Source organism: Propithecus coquereli, unplaced genomic scaffold, assembly GCF_000956105.1.
Source record: "Propithecus coquereli isolate 6110/MARCELLA unplaced genomic scaffold, Pcoq_1.0 Scaffold209, whole genome shotgun sequence".
NCBI lineage: Eukaryota > Metazoa > Chordata > Mammalia > Primates > Indriidae > Propithecus > Propithecus coquereli.
The window spans coordinates 1,697,000-1,716,895 of NW_012145967.1; the positions used below are offsets into that span (position 1 = coordinate 1,697,000).

Consider the following 19,896-nt stretch of genomic DNA (forward strand, 5'->3'; position numbering starts at 1 on the left):
ATTTCTACTTGCATGTACCAGAGTTTTTGTTTTGTAAACTTTTTGTTAGTTTCAGTAAAGCTCATGACTATCATTTCTTTTTTGTGGATTATACCATTTATCCTATAAATGAATATCTCATTTTTTCCCCATGGTTAATCCTTTTACCTTGATTTATGTTTCTTTTGATATTCATTGTATCTATTTTTGTTATTATTTTCCTGGCATGTTATTAAAACTTCCGTATTGCTTTATTTTATATGTTCCTTTACAAATATCCTAAAACTAGATTTTTTTCCAATCTGCAAATCTCTGTGCTTTAATAAAGTTAATACATTCACATTTATTAGGCGCAGTAAAATGTGAGAACTTTTTCTAGTCATCTATCTCTATGTTTTCTATTTACCATTCTTTGTAGATGTTTATTTAGCTGTCTCAGACCTTTTGCTATATTTTTAAAGTTGTCTGTGTTCCTTTTTTTCTCTTCTTTTTTCTTCTCAATAGTTTGGAAGTTATACATTATCTTTCAGTTTTTCTGCATTATTATCTATACATCCTTAACACATGGAATTAAATGTATTTTTCTAAAATTATTTAGAGGTAGTCATTATACTTTTCCTTTCTCTAAAAACACAGAATCTTGGCTTGTTTTTTCTTCCTGGTTCCTTGTTCCACTGCTGTCTACCCATCAAGACTCTTGGTCTCTCTCATGTGAAGAAAGAGTTTAAGATGATATTTGAGTTTAAGATGTTAAGTATTACTTATTTTTACCAAACAACAACATTGATAATAATTTAGAGTGAACCATAAATAATACTGGTTTCTTTTTCTTACTTTTACCCATATCACTTTGGCACTTAGAAAACACTTCCTTATCTCCATCACTATTTTTTGTAATAACCATTATGTTCAATAAAACTGTCCCAATATTTGTCAGTATGCAGTGAAAGACACCTTCCAGCATGACAGCATGCAGGTGGCACCTCTAGAACCCAGCCTGCCCTGTCCCTGCCACTGCCTTGTTTGGACCTTCATCCTTTTTGCCTCTGGCCTCATATCAGACTTAGCATAAGGTTAAAAAAATTGCTTTACCTTAACCACTGATATTCTAGAATTTTCCTTTTGTGTCAATTAGTGTCACTTATCTTGATTAATTCAATAACCATTATTAATATTTATAACCACGGGTCAGCTTCCCACTTAAACCATGAGCAACTTTAGGGAAAAAAATTACTAATAGTTGTATCTATAGTAATTGGAAAGTATCAGTCTCACAGTAGGTGCTGAATAAGTGCTAATGCGATGAATAAATAAATGCATGCCATCCTCGGGGGTGGCAGGGATGAGTTGCTGCTACCTTTAGAGAAGACCTGGAGCCTCGCACAGTGCCTGAACACAGCCGGAGCACAGCGAACACTTGTCGATAGTGTGATTTAGGAATACACATCTCTACGTCTCTGCAATTTGACAGAGACACACAATAAGGTTCTATGCTCCATGTAGAGGAAATAAAAACATTCTGCATTTTTTTAGAGTGACCAATGTTCTTGTGAAGTGAGGACATGGTCTGGAATCAGTGACCGCAGCGTGAGGGTTGGGGCAGCCCTCCTGGGTCCCTCGAGTGTGATTATCCCACAACTCCTTGGTCTCGCGGCTGCTCACTTACCCCACCTGTAAGGTGGGCAAAGTGTCCTCAATAACCAATATAAACATGAACTTTCTGGACTGTATTTTCAGTACTTTTACCTTCACATGTGATTTTGATTGAACTATTATTGTAAATGGCGAACACACAACTGGAAGAGAAAGAGAGGGTGTGTGTGTGTGAGCGTGTGCGAGAGTGACTTTCAGTTTTTATTAAGAACCACACACCCCTGCCCAATGTAGGTGCCTTACCTGTGCAGTGACATTTCCACAAACATTTCATTTCTAATAACATCAAACACAAGCATGCTCGTTAAAGCCACTTTTCCCCACAGAGGCCTTTGTGACAGCACGATGGTATTTCTGGATTGCTGTAGAAGGCCTGGACCACGTCTGTGCACACAGTTCCGTTAACAGTGACAGACAGCTGTGCATTGAGGCTCCCAGAGTTTCCTCTGCTTCCATGAACAGACCTGCCTTTTGAATGAGATGTAGGGAGCAACATTCCACCTAGAATCACTTCTCCCATATTTTAGTAGTCAATTTTCATGTATTTTGTCAATATATGCTGCTCCCATAAATCTCTTCTGGACTAAATGCAAGGAAGATATACTGAAGCCTGACTCATCTAGTAAGTCAACAACCTACTCTTAATTTAGAAAAAGACAAAAAAGTCAAAAAAAACAAAAGAAATAAAAGTTAGAGCCCCCAAAAATCAACATCGTAATGGAAAATCAATCTTTTATTTCCTTAAAAAATGACTCTCCCAAAAAATAATCATATTTCTTTTCCTAATTGAAAAAAAAAACACTCTCTGCCAGTAGAAGACGTAACGTATACCTTGAGCCCACCGAGTGCCAGTGGCCTTACATACATGCTGGGCAATCCCGTGAGGCCGTTTTCTCTCCCCAGCTCACTAATGGGGCATCCAAGGCTCAGAGCGTAAGTGTCCCGTACATAAAAGCTGTGTCTCTGTGGGACCCGGGGGAGAAGCCAGCTCTGCCTCGTCTGCCGGCCACGCTGTCTATCTTGCCTCCAGGCCTCTAATCTACCTTAAGAGAGACTCTCTCCTTCCATAAGGTGTTGTTTTTATTAATGTTTTTATCATTGTCATTACATCATCTGTGCATGTTCTCTTTTATGCTCTGCATGAGATAGCGGTGACAAATGCCTGAACGGTGAGGAGAGGGTAGGGGTTAGGACGCCGGGGTTCTCCCCCCTCCGCTGCTGCCTAATCGTTTCTGTCTGAGAGTTTCTCTCTTGGCTGAAAGTCAGGAAATCTGGGTCCTATTTTTAGGCCTGTCGCTTTTCTAAGATTACTTCCAGATCTGACAAGCTACCATTGTCTGTGCCTCAGTCTCCCACCCTAAAACAAAAATGACAATAACCAGCATTGCTGAACAAATATTTTACGAGAAAATTATGAACTAGAATATGCATATGTACTTTGAAGACAGAAACCCACGTTAGAGAGAGACATCCATGTGCTGGTGTCGAGGATCTGTCCATATATGACAGTCACTGCATACTTCCTTTGCCGAGGACCTCGCCATTCATTTACCTGATTTCCCTACCATGTAGCCCCGACGGCATCCAAATCTAAAGCCCAGGCAGAATGGCAGGAAGGACCTGCACAGTGGACAATGGGTCACAATTCTTAGCCAGACAAAGGGCAGAGGATACGGGTGGGTGTCTCAGAGCACTTGAGAATGATTCGGGTAACTACCTCCCTCTTTCCTCTTCTGGGCATAGATCAAGGGCTCTAGCTCTCTAGGCTGTCAATTCAACACCTTTTATAGGCACTTAATTCACTCAGAAATTAAAAAAATATATATATTCTTAGCTGAAAGTACCATTATTCTTCAGTGTGACACATGATTTGGTTTTAAGCCTTCATATGTCTCTTCTATACTCTACTGTGGGTTAGAATCCGTCAAATGTCTGTGATGAACAGCTACTTCTGCCCAGGCCAGCCACCTCCCATGGACACTCTGTTGAGCCCCTTATCTCCCCCACCCCTGTGAAAGTCATCAGTGTAGCTCATAGCAGGGGCAGCACATGACATTAACCCTGCCCTCCTGCCCCCAGATCTCCTGTCTCCTCTCTGGGAAAGCAACAGTCAGAATCACAGAGGGGCCAAGTCAGTGGTCGTTGTTGGCAAACCCCATCTCTCGGGTTTTCATCCTCGTCCTCTCCTCTCCTTTCCCTGCACACCATATACCCACCCTCTGCAGGGTCCCTGGGCTCTTCCGGTCTCACTCGTACCCCTTCTTTCATCACCAGTGCTTTGTAAAGAAGCTGAAACTCCTTCACCCTGAACTTTCAGTGATAGACAACAGCTTAATTTGTCTGTCCCTTCCAGGTATGCTTGCATTTTTAAAGACTTGGAACTTTCAGTTACAAAGAATATGATTTGGGGCAAATAAGCCAGAGTGAATTTCTTGGGGACAGGAAGCTGCACAAGGGGCCGTCCAATCAAACTTTGAGTGCAGGCATCCAGATGCATTCTGGAATATAAGAAACAATATTGGATAAGGGGCCAGATGAGTCGATTCCATTCCCAGTTCTGCTTGTCTGAACCTAAGCATGTGATTGCCCTTCTCTGGACACCGCTCCTCCGTGTAAAATAACAGCGTGGATACCGATAAAAGGGTTCCCGAACTCTTCATCTCAAAGTCTTCCCCCAAATTCAGCTGGTAGAGGTTAGCATGTTTTTAATTAGTCTTAAGCCAGTATGAGGCCAAACGATTGAGAAATATGTAAATCTGTCTCCAGACCAGGCTACTCCTCCCCATATAGTCTTCAAAGTACAAATGTTTATGGAGAGAAGTAGCCAAAAATAGCAGTGACATTTTATTGTCAAATAGGCTAAGTCATCAATACGGAAGTGGGTCTGTGCCAAGTACCCCAAGAATCTGCCCACCTTTCTTTCATCTGAGCTTGACTCCAGCCATTGTCCCACGCTCTGTTCAGCGGCCTGCTGGGCAGCAGACAGCAAAGAAGTGGTTTCCAGGGCCACGTGCACCACAGTTGCTCATATGTGTGACCTGCTGAGAGCCCAGGAGCCGACGGGGCTAAACAACCGTCCACAATCTGACCGACTGGACTAGGGGAAGCACAGGTGGGCAGCTGTCCAAGTCCAGAGGGCCAGGGGAATGGCTTGATTCACTATACATTCCACGTATGAACCTCTAGAAATACCAGTTAAGACCTGTGCGACTGTGGATGAGTTACCTAACCTCTTTACTTGCAAATTAAGGGCAATAGTATTCACCTTCCAGGGCACTGTGAGGGTTGAATAGAAAGACATGCACAATGCTTACACAGGAGATGTCCATTAACTGGTGGTTCACTTCCCCACCCCTTCTGCGCCCCCGACCTTTAGAGAAGGAGGGATTTGGTTCATCTATGGACATTTTTGTGACTCCATCTATGACTTCAGTTTAATTCCAATTTGATAACAATCCTGGCTACTCATTATCTTTTTAAATAAAGAGCCTACAACACCTACATCTCTGCCTAGGTTATTCTCTCTCCCACAAGCTCCACATAACATCTAGACGTTTGCAATATGCCAGGGGACGTCATGTGGGAAAGGCAGGGAAGAAAGGAAGCTGTTACTCACAGCCCTCCACATGGACCCTTTTAGTCCAGACCCTTTCAGCTGCGAGGGACAGAAACTCAACCCAAACTAATATAAACAAATGTGGGAACCAGGAATTCTGGGGGGAGTGTCTGGCTCCAGGCGTGACTTGTCCTGCTTGCAATGATGGCCTCTTCTCTTGCTTCTACTTTCCTCTTTGTTGGCTCCATTTTCTTGCAGACGTTCTCCACCTGTTAGGCAAGGTAGCCCCTAGCTGCACGTCCTTTTTCCCGAAGGAACCTAGAAAACTCTCAGGGAAGAAGCTGGCTGGCCAGGCCAGCATCCTGTGCCCACTGCTGTGCCCAGAGCATAGAGTGCCCAGCGAACTCGGGGCTGGTTCCCAGTGTGCTGTGACACCCAGACATAATAGTCGCCCAGTCTACCGCAGAGCCCAGAGAAACTTTTGGCAATAAGCACCTTGAAGGCAGCGACTCTGTGAAGTTCTTGTCCGATGTTAATCAGCACACTGATTTGCTTTCTCAAGTGAGCTGACCACACATATGGTCGAGGAGCCCATCTACGTGTGTGCTGGTCATTGTGCCAGGACTTTCACAGCCTCCATTTGGACCAGTCTGCAACTGCGTGAAGGAGATATCATTCCTTTCACTTTAAAGGGACACGAGGAGATGAGAACATCGAGCATCACAGGATTGAAACTGATAAACGGAAACAGACTCAGCTCCAGGTCTTCCGATTTTAAATCTGAAATTCTGTCTGTGACATGACTATGTCGTACTACTGCTTTCTCAGATGATGATGATAACTTACAGAAATCAAGGCCAGATGGCTGTGCCTATAATTCAGTTAAAAAGTACCGAAAACACTCCTTTTGTAGGACTTTGGACTTACAACTCTGTGTCTGTAATTTCTGCGGCGTTAAGAGTTGCACTTTCATTTTAATACCAGTTTGGGCAAATCAACAATAAATCAGGAAATCTGCTATTCTGAGGCAAATTCTCGAAATAGAGCCTCATAATTCAGACATCATCTGTGCCCGGGCCCACTCCATTCTCACGGTAAGGGACCCGCGCCGAAGCCCGTCCCAGACGCCCACGGCGCTGCCCCTCTCCAGGGACGGTCCCTTTAAAGTTGGAGATGGCCTTCCTCCTCCCAGGGCTGCTGCCCTCCCTGAGGGGACATGGCAAGCGGCAGCTGAAGCCCACTCAGGCGGGCCCCCTCCCCGGGCGGGGAGGATCAGCGGGCCGGGAGAGGCCGGCCTCAGCGGGCAGCGGGGCAGCGGAGCGGCTGCTTTTGTTAAGTCCTGGACATTATTTCAGCGCTGCTCTTTAGGTTTCAGCTCCCGCAGTTCTTTCCATAATAGCTGAGGGAAATAAAAAACACTGGCTTCCCCCCTCCCGTGCCTGCACTCACACACCCTCTTCCTCCTTCTCCGCCCCTCCTCCTCTTCCCCGTGGTATTCTGTCCGTCTGTCCGCCTGTCCTGGGGCCTGGCCGCGGCTGTGGGGGGCACATGCCTTCTCCAAGCGCTCTGTCAGGGTTCAGCTGGGATTTGGACAGCGGGGCAGCCAGGTCCCACAGTGACCTTCCCAGACTTATTGTCTCTCGTTGGGTAAGGTGACAGGTATGCACGGGGCCGGTTTGCAGAGAATCAATCCCTATTTGTACCAGCTCATCCCATAAGGTACAGAACCTAAGCTACCCGATGATGGGAGGTTTATGAAACGTGGTCCTGGCTGCCCGCTCCTCAGAAGTTAAACACCTCGTCTGTTTCCCCGTCCTCATTCTTTATTTCTTATGCCCCTTCCTTATCCCTTCTCTGCAAACAGAAAAATCATTTCTGTAGTAAAGTTCTCTTAACTTCAAGGAGTGCGGATGGCCAGAGAATATCATTCTGCCCAGAGTTTTAGGTCCCTCTCCTGACATTAATTTTGTCTCAGGCCTTTCATTCCCCTCTGCAAAATAGCTGACCCATGAACTGGGAAGCAAATGGTGCATAACATAAATCTGGCGAGTGCAAGAGGCAAAGTGAGTCCTGCAGACACCTGATGAGAAGAACTACTTGAGCCTCCTAACTCAGAAGAAGACACTCTGATTGCTGAGCAAGGAATCGTGATTCCACAGTGTCCCCTTCCAATCACAGCCTCCCCCAATCAGAGCTTCTTTAGTCATTGCCTCTCTTCTAGTCACAGAAATTCCTACCACAGCCACAAGCCACCCCAAAACGGAAGGACCAAGCTACACATGTCTGGGGGCAGTTACAGCAACAGAGATTCCCAGCTCCAGTATGATAGATCCTGAGACCGGAACGGAAAGTGGAGAGGAAGAATGCGAACTCCATAGATGTGACCCGTCCCATCAAGCGAGGGGTGGGTCTGCTTCAACAAAACCCTCTGTGTGTAGCCCACGACCAGCTAGTCCACCTGTAATGACAGCCACGAGCTGCTGAATGATGCCGCAGGCCTGCATTGGTGACATTGCGTTAAGCCCCATGACAAAGGAGAGGAAAAGATGCCTTGTCTAGAAGGAGGTTAACGACGTACTTTTGGGAACATGGAGGCCATTGGGAAATTTTACTCCGTGTGGTAAATCCAAGCATTGGAAGAGCTATAGCTCTCCAGATAGTTTAGCATTTAGCAGCATTCAGAGCCCAAATTAGACTTCTGGTTCTGCAGTCTCTGAGGATATATTTTGCTTCAGTGAATGTACGATGCACAATGCCGCAGTGTCCAGGAGTCTTCGTTCTCAGGCCCAGACAGCTTCCCCCAATGACACATGCTAGACCACATCTGTCTCAATTCGGCCGAAGACAGTAAAGTAAAAGAAAATCAGCTGATGGTTGTGGTGTACGGTTAGTTAGGGTTGGGATGGAAGAGTAATTGCTAGCCCCGTTTCAGACATGGAGTTGAGATGACTCAGCCCAAAGCTCAAAGCCCCAAGGGAGCAGAGCTGCAGTTTGGATCCTGCACAATGCAGCCCCAAGTCTGTGCCCTCAGTCAACAAGCCACCCCACGACGACGACAACTGGCGTCTGTGACTGCCAGGTACCAGACCTGGTTACCTTACCTGTGTGCGGAGAGTAACTACTAAGGATCAGACCTGGTACTAGGGGTCATAGTTTTTAATCTGTTCAAATTTTTATTGCAACACAGCAGGGTAAGTACGATGGGGGACCACAGACAGGTCTCTAGAGCCCCAAATCTACCTGGCTTCTCTCCAACTCCAGTTGTTAATTGATGGTATCCTCCACCTGCAGTATTCACCCCTCTGCCTCAGATCCAGTCTCTACCTTACTCTCGAAGTCTCCACGGCTACCACCGTCTCCACAGAACTTTACCAAATACCACAGAAAATGGCCATCTCTCATGCACTGCCAGAAAAAATTAATTCTGTGTATCAACCATTTGCAACTCAATACTGAAAGCGGTATATGGGGTTTCCTATGTTTTCTGTAGCAGTATATGTGTTGTTTCATAATGCTTATTAGTATGTAATCTCATACGCCATTAAAATAGCAAAAAGGTTATGTGTAAGGTTGTCTGATAGCTATGAGTCTCTCACAGTATTTAGCATAGGATATTATTTTTGAGGTTGATCTGACACCAATGCTTAAGTTTAAATCCTGACTCTCTATTCCTTAAAGCTGTGTGGCTGTTCACATCAATGTCCTCATCTATAAAATGGGGATGACAATAGCATCGCTTTACAGGTTGTGAGGATTTAACGAGAAAAATACACATAAAACACTGGGTATTATGTCTGGTGTATAGCAAATGATTAATAAGTATCCGCTATGATGATTAATTTCTTATTGTTATTACACACATGGGAGCCTAACAAGAGGGGGAATTGCGAGGATCTGTAGGGTGAAGACATTGACAAATGTTAGTGTCGCTGCCTCTCTGGGTCGAGACCTAAGATTTGTCAATGACCCGTGGTCTTTATCGTCATTCCGGAGAGAAGCGAAACATGGGGAAAGGAAGCTACCCTTCCCTCTGTAACGTGCCGTTATCGCCTGCCGTCACAGTTGTTCTAAAGCATTTAATTACACATGTCACTATGCTGAGCGCTGCACAAAAGGACTGGTCTACAGATAAAATTCTTGTCCATTGGGAGCTCACAATATCAAGGACATTTTGATAGACATATGAATTAGAACTTAATGGCAGAAAAAGTCCACCAGTTAACATAAAACACCTTTAAAATTGAAAGGGGCCATAGAAATTATTCCAGTTCTGTAATTTCACAGACAAGAGGCTAAAGGTCACAGAGGTAAAATGACTAACCCGCGGCCCCTCGGTGCGTGAGCAGCTGAGACGAGGATGCAGGTCTCCGGGGCCCCTTCCTCTCAGGGCACCGTGCCCCGGAGCTCCAGGGGGACTGTTCCCATTCCCATGCAGCGCAGGGCGAACTGCGCCTCTTAGGCAGCAGTGCTGTGCCCATAAATATGCACACACAGCGAGTGCGTTTGTTCTGTGCAGTTTGAGAACATACACATTAGAATTTTTAGGGGGCTTACAAGAAAGTATAAAAATTAGCTGTGGAGTTAATTCTGGAAGAATATTTTTTAAATGCGTGTCAAGGCATAGTAGGGGTACGGATGTGACAGAATCAGCTAGGGAAGGATCTGCAAGGGGCTACGTTTTCTAGAATTTTTGTTCACATTCTATAACTTGCTTCTCAGAAGAGGGAGCCAAAAAGTAGAACCAACTTCCCAGGCCTTAGAATTAGATCCCTTAAGAAGTCATTGTATCCATTCAATTATTTCTGTCTGGTTTTTATTCTTAGCTATCACCAAGGAGATGAATGTTCACGATGCTCTGAGGACATCTCATAACTGCACACAAAGTTTACACACAGGAAGTCCCTCAGCATGGCTAACTTATATCTGTCTTGCTGTAGTTTAAATCACAGACATTTATATTATGCTTTTAGTGAATGCAGATTGACTAAGGCATGTGGAATGAACTCATATTTTGTTCTCTTTTAAAGAAGGTTCTGCATATTCAGACTGCAGACTTGCTTCTCAAATCCCAAATACTTTATCCCTTTTCATGGTATCATATACGCATGGATGACTTTAGGAAATCAATTTTTTAAAAAAATGAATGAAAAATAGGAGTAACATAGATATTCTGAAATAGGAGTGACAGGAGAAGAAAATAGAAAGTTATTTACTATTTTCAAGGCAACTAAGTGGAAAGGTTGATGAGAGAGAGGAAAAAAAAATCTGTCATTGAATGATATTGCCATTGGAGAGGAAAATAGGTACCAGCAAATGAAATTTGACTCATCTTTGCAAGTTTCACTGAGCATGAAAATGTCCCTTTAAAATTTCCCCTAAGCCATGGCTGGCTATGGGATTTTTCCAGTGCACGGGGAATCTGAGTTCAGGAGGCCAAGGAATGCCAGGGGGAAAGGGATTTTCTGGTGCTTGGGGCTCAGAGACTGTCAGTTTAAAAAATGAAAGTAATATAGAAGGGGCAAAGTGGCATTTATCATTCTCTCTCTCCAGGCTCCTGTCTCTTTAATCAGCTAGCCTGATTTGCCCAGTAAATGATTCCTGAGAGTGTGTGTGTGTGTGCGCGTGTGCCTGCGCGCGTGTGTTGTAGCTCTGTCAATCCTTGGATTAGAACCAATGATTGCAGCTTGTAGGAGGGCTGTCCAGGGCCAGATTGTACAATGTGTCTCAGTGCCAGAGTATGAGTGGAGATAATTACGGAGAAGTCATACTCTCTCACACCCTCGGCTTTCTCGTGTCCTTCAGCAAAACAGTGGATTTAAATCTCCTTGCACGAGCTTGAGAGCAACACAATCTACCGGGGAAGAAAGAAAGAAAAAAACCGAATCTGACAAAAAAGAAGAAAAAGAAGAAGAAAAAAAATCATGAAAACCTTCCAGGCAAAAATGCACAATTCTGTCTCCTGGGCAGTCTTCACGGGGCTGGCCGCTCTGTGTCTCTTCCAAGGTAAGAGCTGCCGTTGTGTTGCCTGCGGTGAGCAGGAGCCGTACAGGGTGTTTATGTGATTCGCAGCCTCCCGAGCCGGCTCGGCTGCGCGGCTTGCAGGTGGAGGAGACAGCGTTCAGACGGAATGGCTGGGATTCATTCCGCGGCCAGGCTGTGAGAATATCGATTTGATTCTGGCTGCTGCCGGAATGTGGGGATGTATATGCATAAGCGAAACGTGTTGGTGTTCCTTTTAGGTCTGTGGTTACGTGCTGGGCTCCCCGCTTCATGCACATTCTTGCACACACACACACAACGGAGCACACATGTGAGCAGGGAAATTACAGCTTCGGAGGGCGGCGGGGTTGTTAATGTGTTGCTTATGCGACTGGGAAGAAATTACAAGAGGAAACTTTAAATATCCGCCAGTGAACTTGCAAAGCTCTGAAAGGAGTGAACGGGGGAAATGCAGGCTGGAAATAATCAGGTGCCTCCTGCACGGTTCTGGTCAGCTCCAAGGGACGCATCGATTTGCAGCAGTGGTGGGCAACTGTGTTAGTTTTGAATGTGTTTGGGGGCGTGTTTGTGGCAGGGGTGGGTTGGGGGCTGTGGATAATAATCAGATAAAGGGGAGAGGAGGTGGGGCTCTGAAATTCCAAAAAGCTTTTCTTGAAGGGAGAGAGGCAAGAAGAGTGGAGTGGAATACTAATTTTTTGTTTATTTATCAGCTGAGCCCCAGCCCTGGGGCTGCAGTTGAGTGCGCTTTGATGTTCCCTGTGTGTGTTCTGTGCCTTCGGAACCTGCCTCCATCTCGGTCGTTTGCTGCACCGTGCAGCCCCCACGCCCTGTCCCAGCTCTCACGTCTGCTCCAGCAGCAGTTACCGCTAGCCTGCTTGTTCCCACCACCCTGTCCTTCGGGGCATCCGGTTTGCCTCTTTCGTGTTAAAGATGCCTGAACTGGCAGGATTGAGAGGGGCTGAGAAACTTTCCCTGGGTGGTCCGGCAGGGCTCGCCAGGAGGAACCCTCCCAAGGGATGTGAGGCTCAGCCCTCTGCTGTTTGTTGTATTCCCAGAGGAAAAGTTCCATCTGAGAGAGTGAAAAATGATGGAGTCCCACCCACATCCCGCTCTTCTCCCTCTGCAGTATGGAGTTCTCATGGTCTTCACTGAGTCCCGAGCTCGATTCCTGCTGACCCCTGCCTGAGGTCAGGCGTTGGGGACTGGTGCCGTCCCTGTGGCATAGGTTGCAATGGCTGCGGTGCGGATGCACATGAGGTGGATGGAGGGGCCAGGCTGGAAGGAATAAACTGTGTGCACCCTTGGCTGGGGCTCCGGGAGGAAGGCAAGGGGGGGTTGGAGGTGTCTGTGTTGGATGACAAGGAAGTCCAGGGGGTGGATCTTGCAGGGATATCCATGAGGCTGCCTGCAGCACCCATCCCCAGGGGGCACAGGCCTCCGGATTTCTCTCCTCTCCCCTGGGGCATTGGTGGGTGTTAAGAGTGAAGCGAGTCAACTTGGAGGCATCCTTGATTGACTCCTCTTATGTAACATGAAGCGGCATCAGCGTGTGTGCGTGCATGTGTGTGCCTGGGTGTGCGTGTGCACCCTGCTTGTTCTGCTGTGCGGGGACTCGTGCATTGAGAACAGAGCCCTACCCCTGGCCGTGGGGAAACTGAGTTCAGGACCAGGCACCTTCAGGGCAACAGCTCCTGCCGTGCTGACAACAGAAATGAAAACTAACTACGCAGGGGGTGGAGCGAGGGGCAGGGTAGAGAGAGGGAGGGTCCCAAGCCCTCGATAATTTCCATCTGTCCTGAGATTTGTGTCTTTTCCATCTATAACATCGAACTGGAGACAATGACCAAACTTCCACCATCAACAGCCCCACTGGCTGCCTGCCAGGACCCCCAGGGCCATTCTGAATTTACATATAAATTAGCATACGTGAGGTTTTTTTTTCATCAGAATAAATGCAGGGAAGCATAATATTTGCTCATACTTTGAATCATCCCTGAATAGATGAGTAGAAAGTGGTAGTGCAAATTTCTTCAGGGTGAAATCTGATTTTGTGGTCTTATTTTTATCTTGGGGTAGGGGCGGTGGTGATGAGAATATCTCAGACCTCCTCACATTCTACCAAATCCTGAATTTCCTAAGAAGAGCGATGGCCTTATTTGTACTACCCACCTCCGCTCAGCCCTGAATAGGCGTCAGTGTGTCATGGTAGAATGAGGCTGCCCAATTTTAAGGCAGAATGACCCCCAAAGACCCTCATAGCTCATGCCAGTGGAACACGGCAAAGGTGATGTCTGTTTTCCCTTTCGGGGAGGACAGCCGAGTGCCAGCTATCTCTTATCAAACTTGCAGAATTACCGAGGCAGCCCAGGTCTTGCCTGCAATAATCCACCCCTATTGCATTGACCCAGTGGGACTAGTTAGAATGCAGTACACATTCCAAGGCAATTTTTCCTTCTCCTCTGTTTTTGTTTTAAGCTGGCTCTTCCTAGAGCTGCTACTTCCTGTGTTTCTGCCTCTTGAAAAGGTGTCTGGTGCTAGTGGCAGGTTGAGGACCCCTCCCTGACCTATTCCTCCCCCCAAGCCAACCAGCAACCGTGATCCAGCTTAGAGGGGGCGGGGGTGGGGCAGTGTCCGAGGGCATCAGCACTGATTAGTGGTGCTGGAGGGAGGGGTGATTAGCTCCCAGGGGCTCTGGCCCTAAGATGGGCCCGGGTTGATTAGCTAGAGGCTCCTCTTTCCCTTCCTGGGAACAGGTGCCAGGGAGCAGGATTAGGCGCTGTCCCTGTCGGCACACCCACGGCCCACCTTCTGCCACTGAGAGGCTCTGAGAGGAATGACTGGCTTTGCTGCGGCTTTTCTCTTTCTAGAAACTCGACCATTTCACCTTCGAAGGATTATTGTTCCTTTTAACACCTTCCGAGGAGCTTGGCCAGGTTCCTCTCTTACCTTTCTAAGTTGTCCTCATCTCCTCACCTCCCACATCGACATATCTGCTTGCTCGAGGCACGGGCGCGGCAGAGCAGAAGGAAAAGGGGACTGGGCTAAGTTCACCCTCCTCTGTGCTCAGCGCCCGGGACGCGGGCACCGTTCAGCCGGGCAGACCGCCGCGCTCCTGCCAAGCACCGGTAGGCACGCGGCGCCAGCAGCAGCCTGAGCCGGGCAGCGCTGCTGAGATGCGAGGGAGGCAGATGAGACCACAACGACGTTTCCTGGCAAAGTGGAAAAGCCGGTGTGGGTAACGGGCCCCGGGCCTGACGCAGGCGCCGTGGGCACTTGGAAGCGCCGCAGTGGCAGCAGGGGAGAGGGACTTCACAAAGGGGAACGTGCTCGCCGTGCACCGAGCTGCCAACTCAACAGTGACGGTCCTCTGAGCCCTGGCTGGAGGGGCTGGGGAGTCCCAGGGCTGACCTTGCTGCACGAAGGCCTTTCTTACAATTGCAGCAGACCTGGTCCTCGTACTGACTCTTCCTTTTTCAGTTCATTTAAAGCCACATGGAAGCCTACGAACCCCTTCTCGTCATCCGAGATGCGTAGCCTCTGACTCTGTTCTTTCTCAGTAAGCTTCTGCCATAGCACTGGTATCAACTGAGGGTCCCAAACAGCGTCTTTACGTGTCTGTCTTGGTTCCTGCCTGAGGTGCTCCAGCCTAGACTGCCTCCTGTCAACTCCCTGGGTTCCTACTCTGTACGCGCATGATCCTGGCAGTGCTGGTGCTGATTGCTTTCATGGATGGACCCACTAAACTGGGGTTGGCTTTAGCCACGGTTAATCCCTTTGGACGAAATGAGCTCTCTCAATACCCCAAGAAGTGGCAGAATTTCTGAATCAATGTGGGCAGGACACATAACTGTGGCATGGGCAAGAAACACGTGGCGGAGAGACTTGCGCTGCTCTCGCTGTCCACTCCCGGAGGAAGCACACGTTGGATGCAATGAACAGGTCTGGGATTTGGCTCCTTCCCAAGTGTTTTGGTTTTGGCGCTCACGCCTGCTTCTGCCCACCAACTACAGTGCTAAAGATGCAAAATAAAATAAAACAAAACACGTTGCCTTTCTATCCAGCCTCAGCAGAGGTCCCACAGCCTCTTCAAACACCTGACGTGCATGGCCTTCAGGTTTCAAGCCAATTCTAGGGGCCTGAGCACAGCTCGGTGGGGAACATGCACATCTGAGCTGAAACTGCCCTGTGTTTTCTGTAGGGAATATCTTTCCCTCTGTGCGCCTGTCTCCCCACCTGCCCGCCAGGCCGGGGAGTGACTCCCCTGGGTGTTGTAAGGACTCATTAATGCTTGTAACACTCCAAACATGTGGTGCTAAGTGGAACTCCATGCTGAGACTGGTTGTATTTATGCAGTTTACTTCCTTTCTGCTCTATTGTCTTTTTACATGTTTACTTTATGTCTATAGTCATTTGAAATTCAATAAAACAAATTAAACATAAAAAATGAAGCCTGCAAACGTAAGGAAGTCGACGGCATACAGGCTGGCCAGGGGCGGAGGGGCCACCCCAGCGGTCCTCCCTGTATCTCCTCTGCCTTGGTGGAGGATGCTTCGTTCTGCCATAGAGGGGCCCTGGGATGGGCAGAGGGGTTCTAGAAGGAACTTGAAGGGAGCGTGCTCCCACCCATTTGTAAAAGGAGGCTCCTGCCTGCCAGAGCAATGTTGGCAGTGAGAGGTAGAGAGGGAGCCCTGGGGAGGGTGGGAGCTGGGGGTAGGTGTTTCAGTGGGGGAAAAAAACAGCTAATCTGGACTGGCAAGGTGGGAAAATAAAACTCCAGCCTCCTCCTTGCCTGTGATTGTGGTCAGTAACCTCTGACAGCTTTATATTTCCTTGCACATATGTATGCACGTATGTACGCACTCTCCTGGATTAAGCCTGTTCTTGCTATCATTGATTAAATTTAAAAAATACAAGACTGCACCCACTTTTCCTCTCATTCTCTCTCCCTCATTCTCTCCCTCTCTCATTCTGCCCTCTCCCTCCCCCTTCTCTGTTCTCCACTTTCTCTTTTTCTCTTTCCCTTTTTGTTTCTTCCTTTCCTTTCCCCTTCTCCTCTATGGGAAAAGTAATTGATCAGTTGACAGATCTAGGTCAAGCTCACAGGGGTTGTTCCGCACATGCAGCCTTGCCCAGGAGGAGGAGGGGAGTCTGTCTTTCCAGTTCACAAGGAGCCCTGGTGACATGGTGACATGGTGACATGGTGGAATGGGGGAGAGTCCCAACGGACCCTGGTGAGCGCAGTCTCCCCAGTGAGCATCTGCAGGGTCATGTTGATTACAGAGTCCTCTGCTGTTCGTGTCCCTGACACTCTAATTTCCCATCCCCAATTTATCTTTGCCTCTTTCCTGCTTTTTTTCTCAGCTTCCAGACTCTGCTTCTTTCTGTTTTTCTTCTTCCTCTTTCTACTTGCCCCTCCTTTTCTCTTCTCCTTTCCTCCTCCTTTCAAAATCATGACAGGAGATCACAGAATCTCTCCTACTTAAGTCATATTAGAGAAATGGCCTTTTGTTTATTTGTGAGAGGAAAACAGAAACCCTGCCAGAAGAACTCTGTAAGTCATTTGCAAACTGCAAAACAAACCAACAAAGATTCGCATTTTCAGTGCTGAGAAGAGAGTATTTCAAGAGAGACTGTCAAGCTAAGAAATCAAATATTGGAAAACACATTCTTCAGCTCTGTTACTATGGACATCTTAGGTTACTAAATTTGATTTTTTTTGTTTTTTTTTTAGCTTCTGTGAGAATATTGCCCTTTGTGGTAATAAAGACTAATCAAAAGGCTGCTGTTTAGGCTTTACTTGCTCATTCAAATTCCCTCTCTGGGTGCTTCCTTTGCTCATTTGGGATCGTCACCAAACTCTGACCCCAGTACAAAATCTATCTAGTTGTTTATTTGTCCATTGGTCCAATGACCAGCATACGTTTGTTGAATGCCTTCTAAATTCCATGCATTGTTTTAGGTGTGGGGAATACAACTAAAAACTATAGGATAAGACCCAAGATCTAGCGCAATCTCCCAGATTGTCTTGGTTTGCCCTCCTTTGTAATAAACTTAAAGCACCAACAAGAGGACCAGAAGCAAGGGTAAAGACTCCATGGCACAGCCTCTGGTCTCCTGTGCAAATGATGCCGGGAGGACAAGAAAGTCAGTAGCCCGCAATCCTTGTTTTGAGCCAGGGAGCCCCAGTGGGGGATGCACACACCCTGGCTCTGTGTTGCAATAAATCAGAGGTGCTCCTTTGTGATTCCACATTGCTCCTTGCCAGGAAGGAGCTCATGGATGTCTGATGTGCCTTGAGATATATGCAGGATGGGGAAAGCTGGTGCGAGTTAATTGGCCTTGTGACCACTGCCTTGTGTCATTCGAGTTATTGGTTGATTCTTAACACCACTGCCACCTGTCTGGCCTAACCACCTCCTTTATGCCCTGCCTCCTGCACAGAACTAGAGGGCAGACAAGATAAAGGGAGAACACTTTAGATAAGACCAGGGAAGAATTTGCCTGAGACAGCTATTCTGTATGAGGTAAATGCTGTTCATTCGACCTCTATGAGGGATTCATATCTCAGGGTAGATCTAAGATAACCTCCCTTTGGAGAACCCCTTTTATTTGCTACCCACTCATCACATGCTGATTTAGGGTCCTGGAGTAATGCAAATGCAGCATTAACCAGAGGAATTTATTTGCTCTCCTCTGGCACTACACAATGTTTGGGGCATCGCGTTGTACAGTTGTTCTTCTGTACACCCACCTTCCTTTAATCCATCTACTTGTGCTTTCAGCTATCTGTGCCCAGAGAAAACAAAGCTGCTCTTATGCTCAGGTTGTGTACTATGGCCGCACCCAGATGCTCTGGGAGGTCTACTGCTCTCTGCATTTCCCTCATGGTGGTGGAATTATTCTTAGTTCTTCTCATGTACGAGAACAGGTAATTACCCTCCTCATGGACACAGGACTTTTCCAAGTTCAGCAGCCTAGAGCAATTATACGTCTCATGACCGGATCTCAGAAGTCAGAAAGGCCCTCATGGGTAGGTGCAATCTGCATTTATTTGCGGTACTCTCACTCTCCGAGCCAATGGTTTGCAAGCTTGCTGTACCATAGGATTGCCTAGGAGCTTTACAAAAACACCAATTTCTGGACCCTATCACAGACCAATTAAATCAGAATCTCTTTGGATGGGGCCCTACACTGATAATTTTAAGAGCTCTCCAAGAGGGCCTAATATGTAGCCAGATTGAAAACTATACTTCTCAGCCCATCTGAAAACGTTCTAAGACCTTGGGTAAGACACATCCTCTAAAGGGGCCTCAGTTTCCTTACTCTAAAATAAAGCAATTGGCCTAAAAGATTTTCGTGTTTCATTCCAAGTTCAACATTTGGCAATTCTGCAAATAGTCTTCTTGAGTATAGTTATTGATAGGCAGTGGTGCTAAAAGAAAATACTCGGAACCAGGGTCTGCCTGCAGGAAGCTAAGAATATAAACAGCGTCACAGCCAGATGAACAGAGTCAGAGGTGCAAGTGGTGTGTGTGCACGTGAGCACTTCATACTATATCACATATACAATATGGGGTACCCATACATGCATGCATTTGTTTATCTATAAGGCAACCTTGGACTGGAAGGAAAAGATTAACTGGTCACGGTGCTTCAGGCAGGGGGAATAAGGAACAATAATGACTCTTAATTGATCCATCCTCAAGGCTTCCTACAAGAGAAATTCAGGAGGCATTTGACTGAGGGTCAAGAAGGGATGGGTTTGAGCCGGATTGGAGAGTGCTCAGCAATGGCGAGGCTGGGCAGAAGCTCCCACCCTTAGGTGTGAGAATTGCATATTTCTCTTCTACCTGTCCTCCCTCTCCCTCCCCCGGAATCAGCAATCCAGCCGCGTCGCTTTCATTGCTCTCCTTCTCATGGTCAATAAAGACTCACACTCACGACCTCCATGGCAATTTTGCGGCTTCGCGCGTTAGGCAGGAGTGATGCTGGCTCTAGCGGCCCAGCCGGGGCGGCTCCCGCAGCGCGTGCAGGAATGGAAACGTGTTTGTTTTCCAGGGGAGGCAGCAGATCCGAGAGGCGCGTGTGGAGCAGAGCTGCTACCCAGCTTCGCGCCAAGTCCAGTCACTGGGCAGCCCACACACCTACCCGGCTGCCCAGTGTTCACACCACTTGCCAGACGGCCCACCAGTCGCATCAGCTCAGGCTCAGGAGAGCCTTCGAGATGCTTCATTTCAATTTGAGCTCTGACACCTCAACAGCACAGCTGCATATGTCCCCAGCCTCCATCTCCAATGATGGGAAGAAGAGGAAGGGGGAGATGTAGGAGAAGGAGCAGTGTCTCCCTTCTTGCAGGTTGCAGCCATTCCCCCTGGATCTGGAGGGTCCCCAGGGCCAGATCGTCTAGGTCCACACCCTGGCTCTGCCACTTCCTACTTCGAGACCTGTGGCAGATGAATCAACCTCTGTGTGATTCAGTTTCCTCGTCAACAAAATAGAGATACTCATAGGACTTACCTTGAAAAGCTGTTATAAGAATTAAATCAGTTAATGTAGATAAAGTGTTTGGATATTGTCTGGCACATAGTAAACTCTCAATAAATATTACCCAGTAGTGTTATGATTGCTGCTAATCTGACCACCCATGGCACAGGTCTCACTTTTCTGCAACGTGATTGTTTTTCAAACAGTTAGAACCATGATTCCCT

General features: G+C 47.2%; 1 protein-coding gene across 3 annotated transcripts in view; it reads left to right on the top strand.

The window, feature by feature from the left end:
• Positions 1-10,787: 10,787 nt before the first annotated feature.
• Positions 10,788-19,896, top strand: part of NTM (neurotrimin) — a 980,258-nt gene continuing 971,149 nt past the window's right edge. For 2 of the 3 annotated variants that reach the window (XM_012644302.1, XM_012644301.1), the window contains exon 1: positions 10,788-11,191. In XM_012644302.1, coding sequence (XP_012499756.1) covers positions 11,110-11,191 — 82 coding nt within the window. In that variant the 5' untranslated portion in view covers positions 10,788-11,109. The remainder of the gene's footprint in view (positions 11,192-19,896) is intronic. The other variant, XM_012644303.1, reaches the window with a different exon arrangement.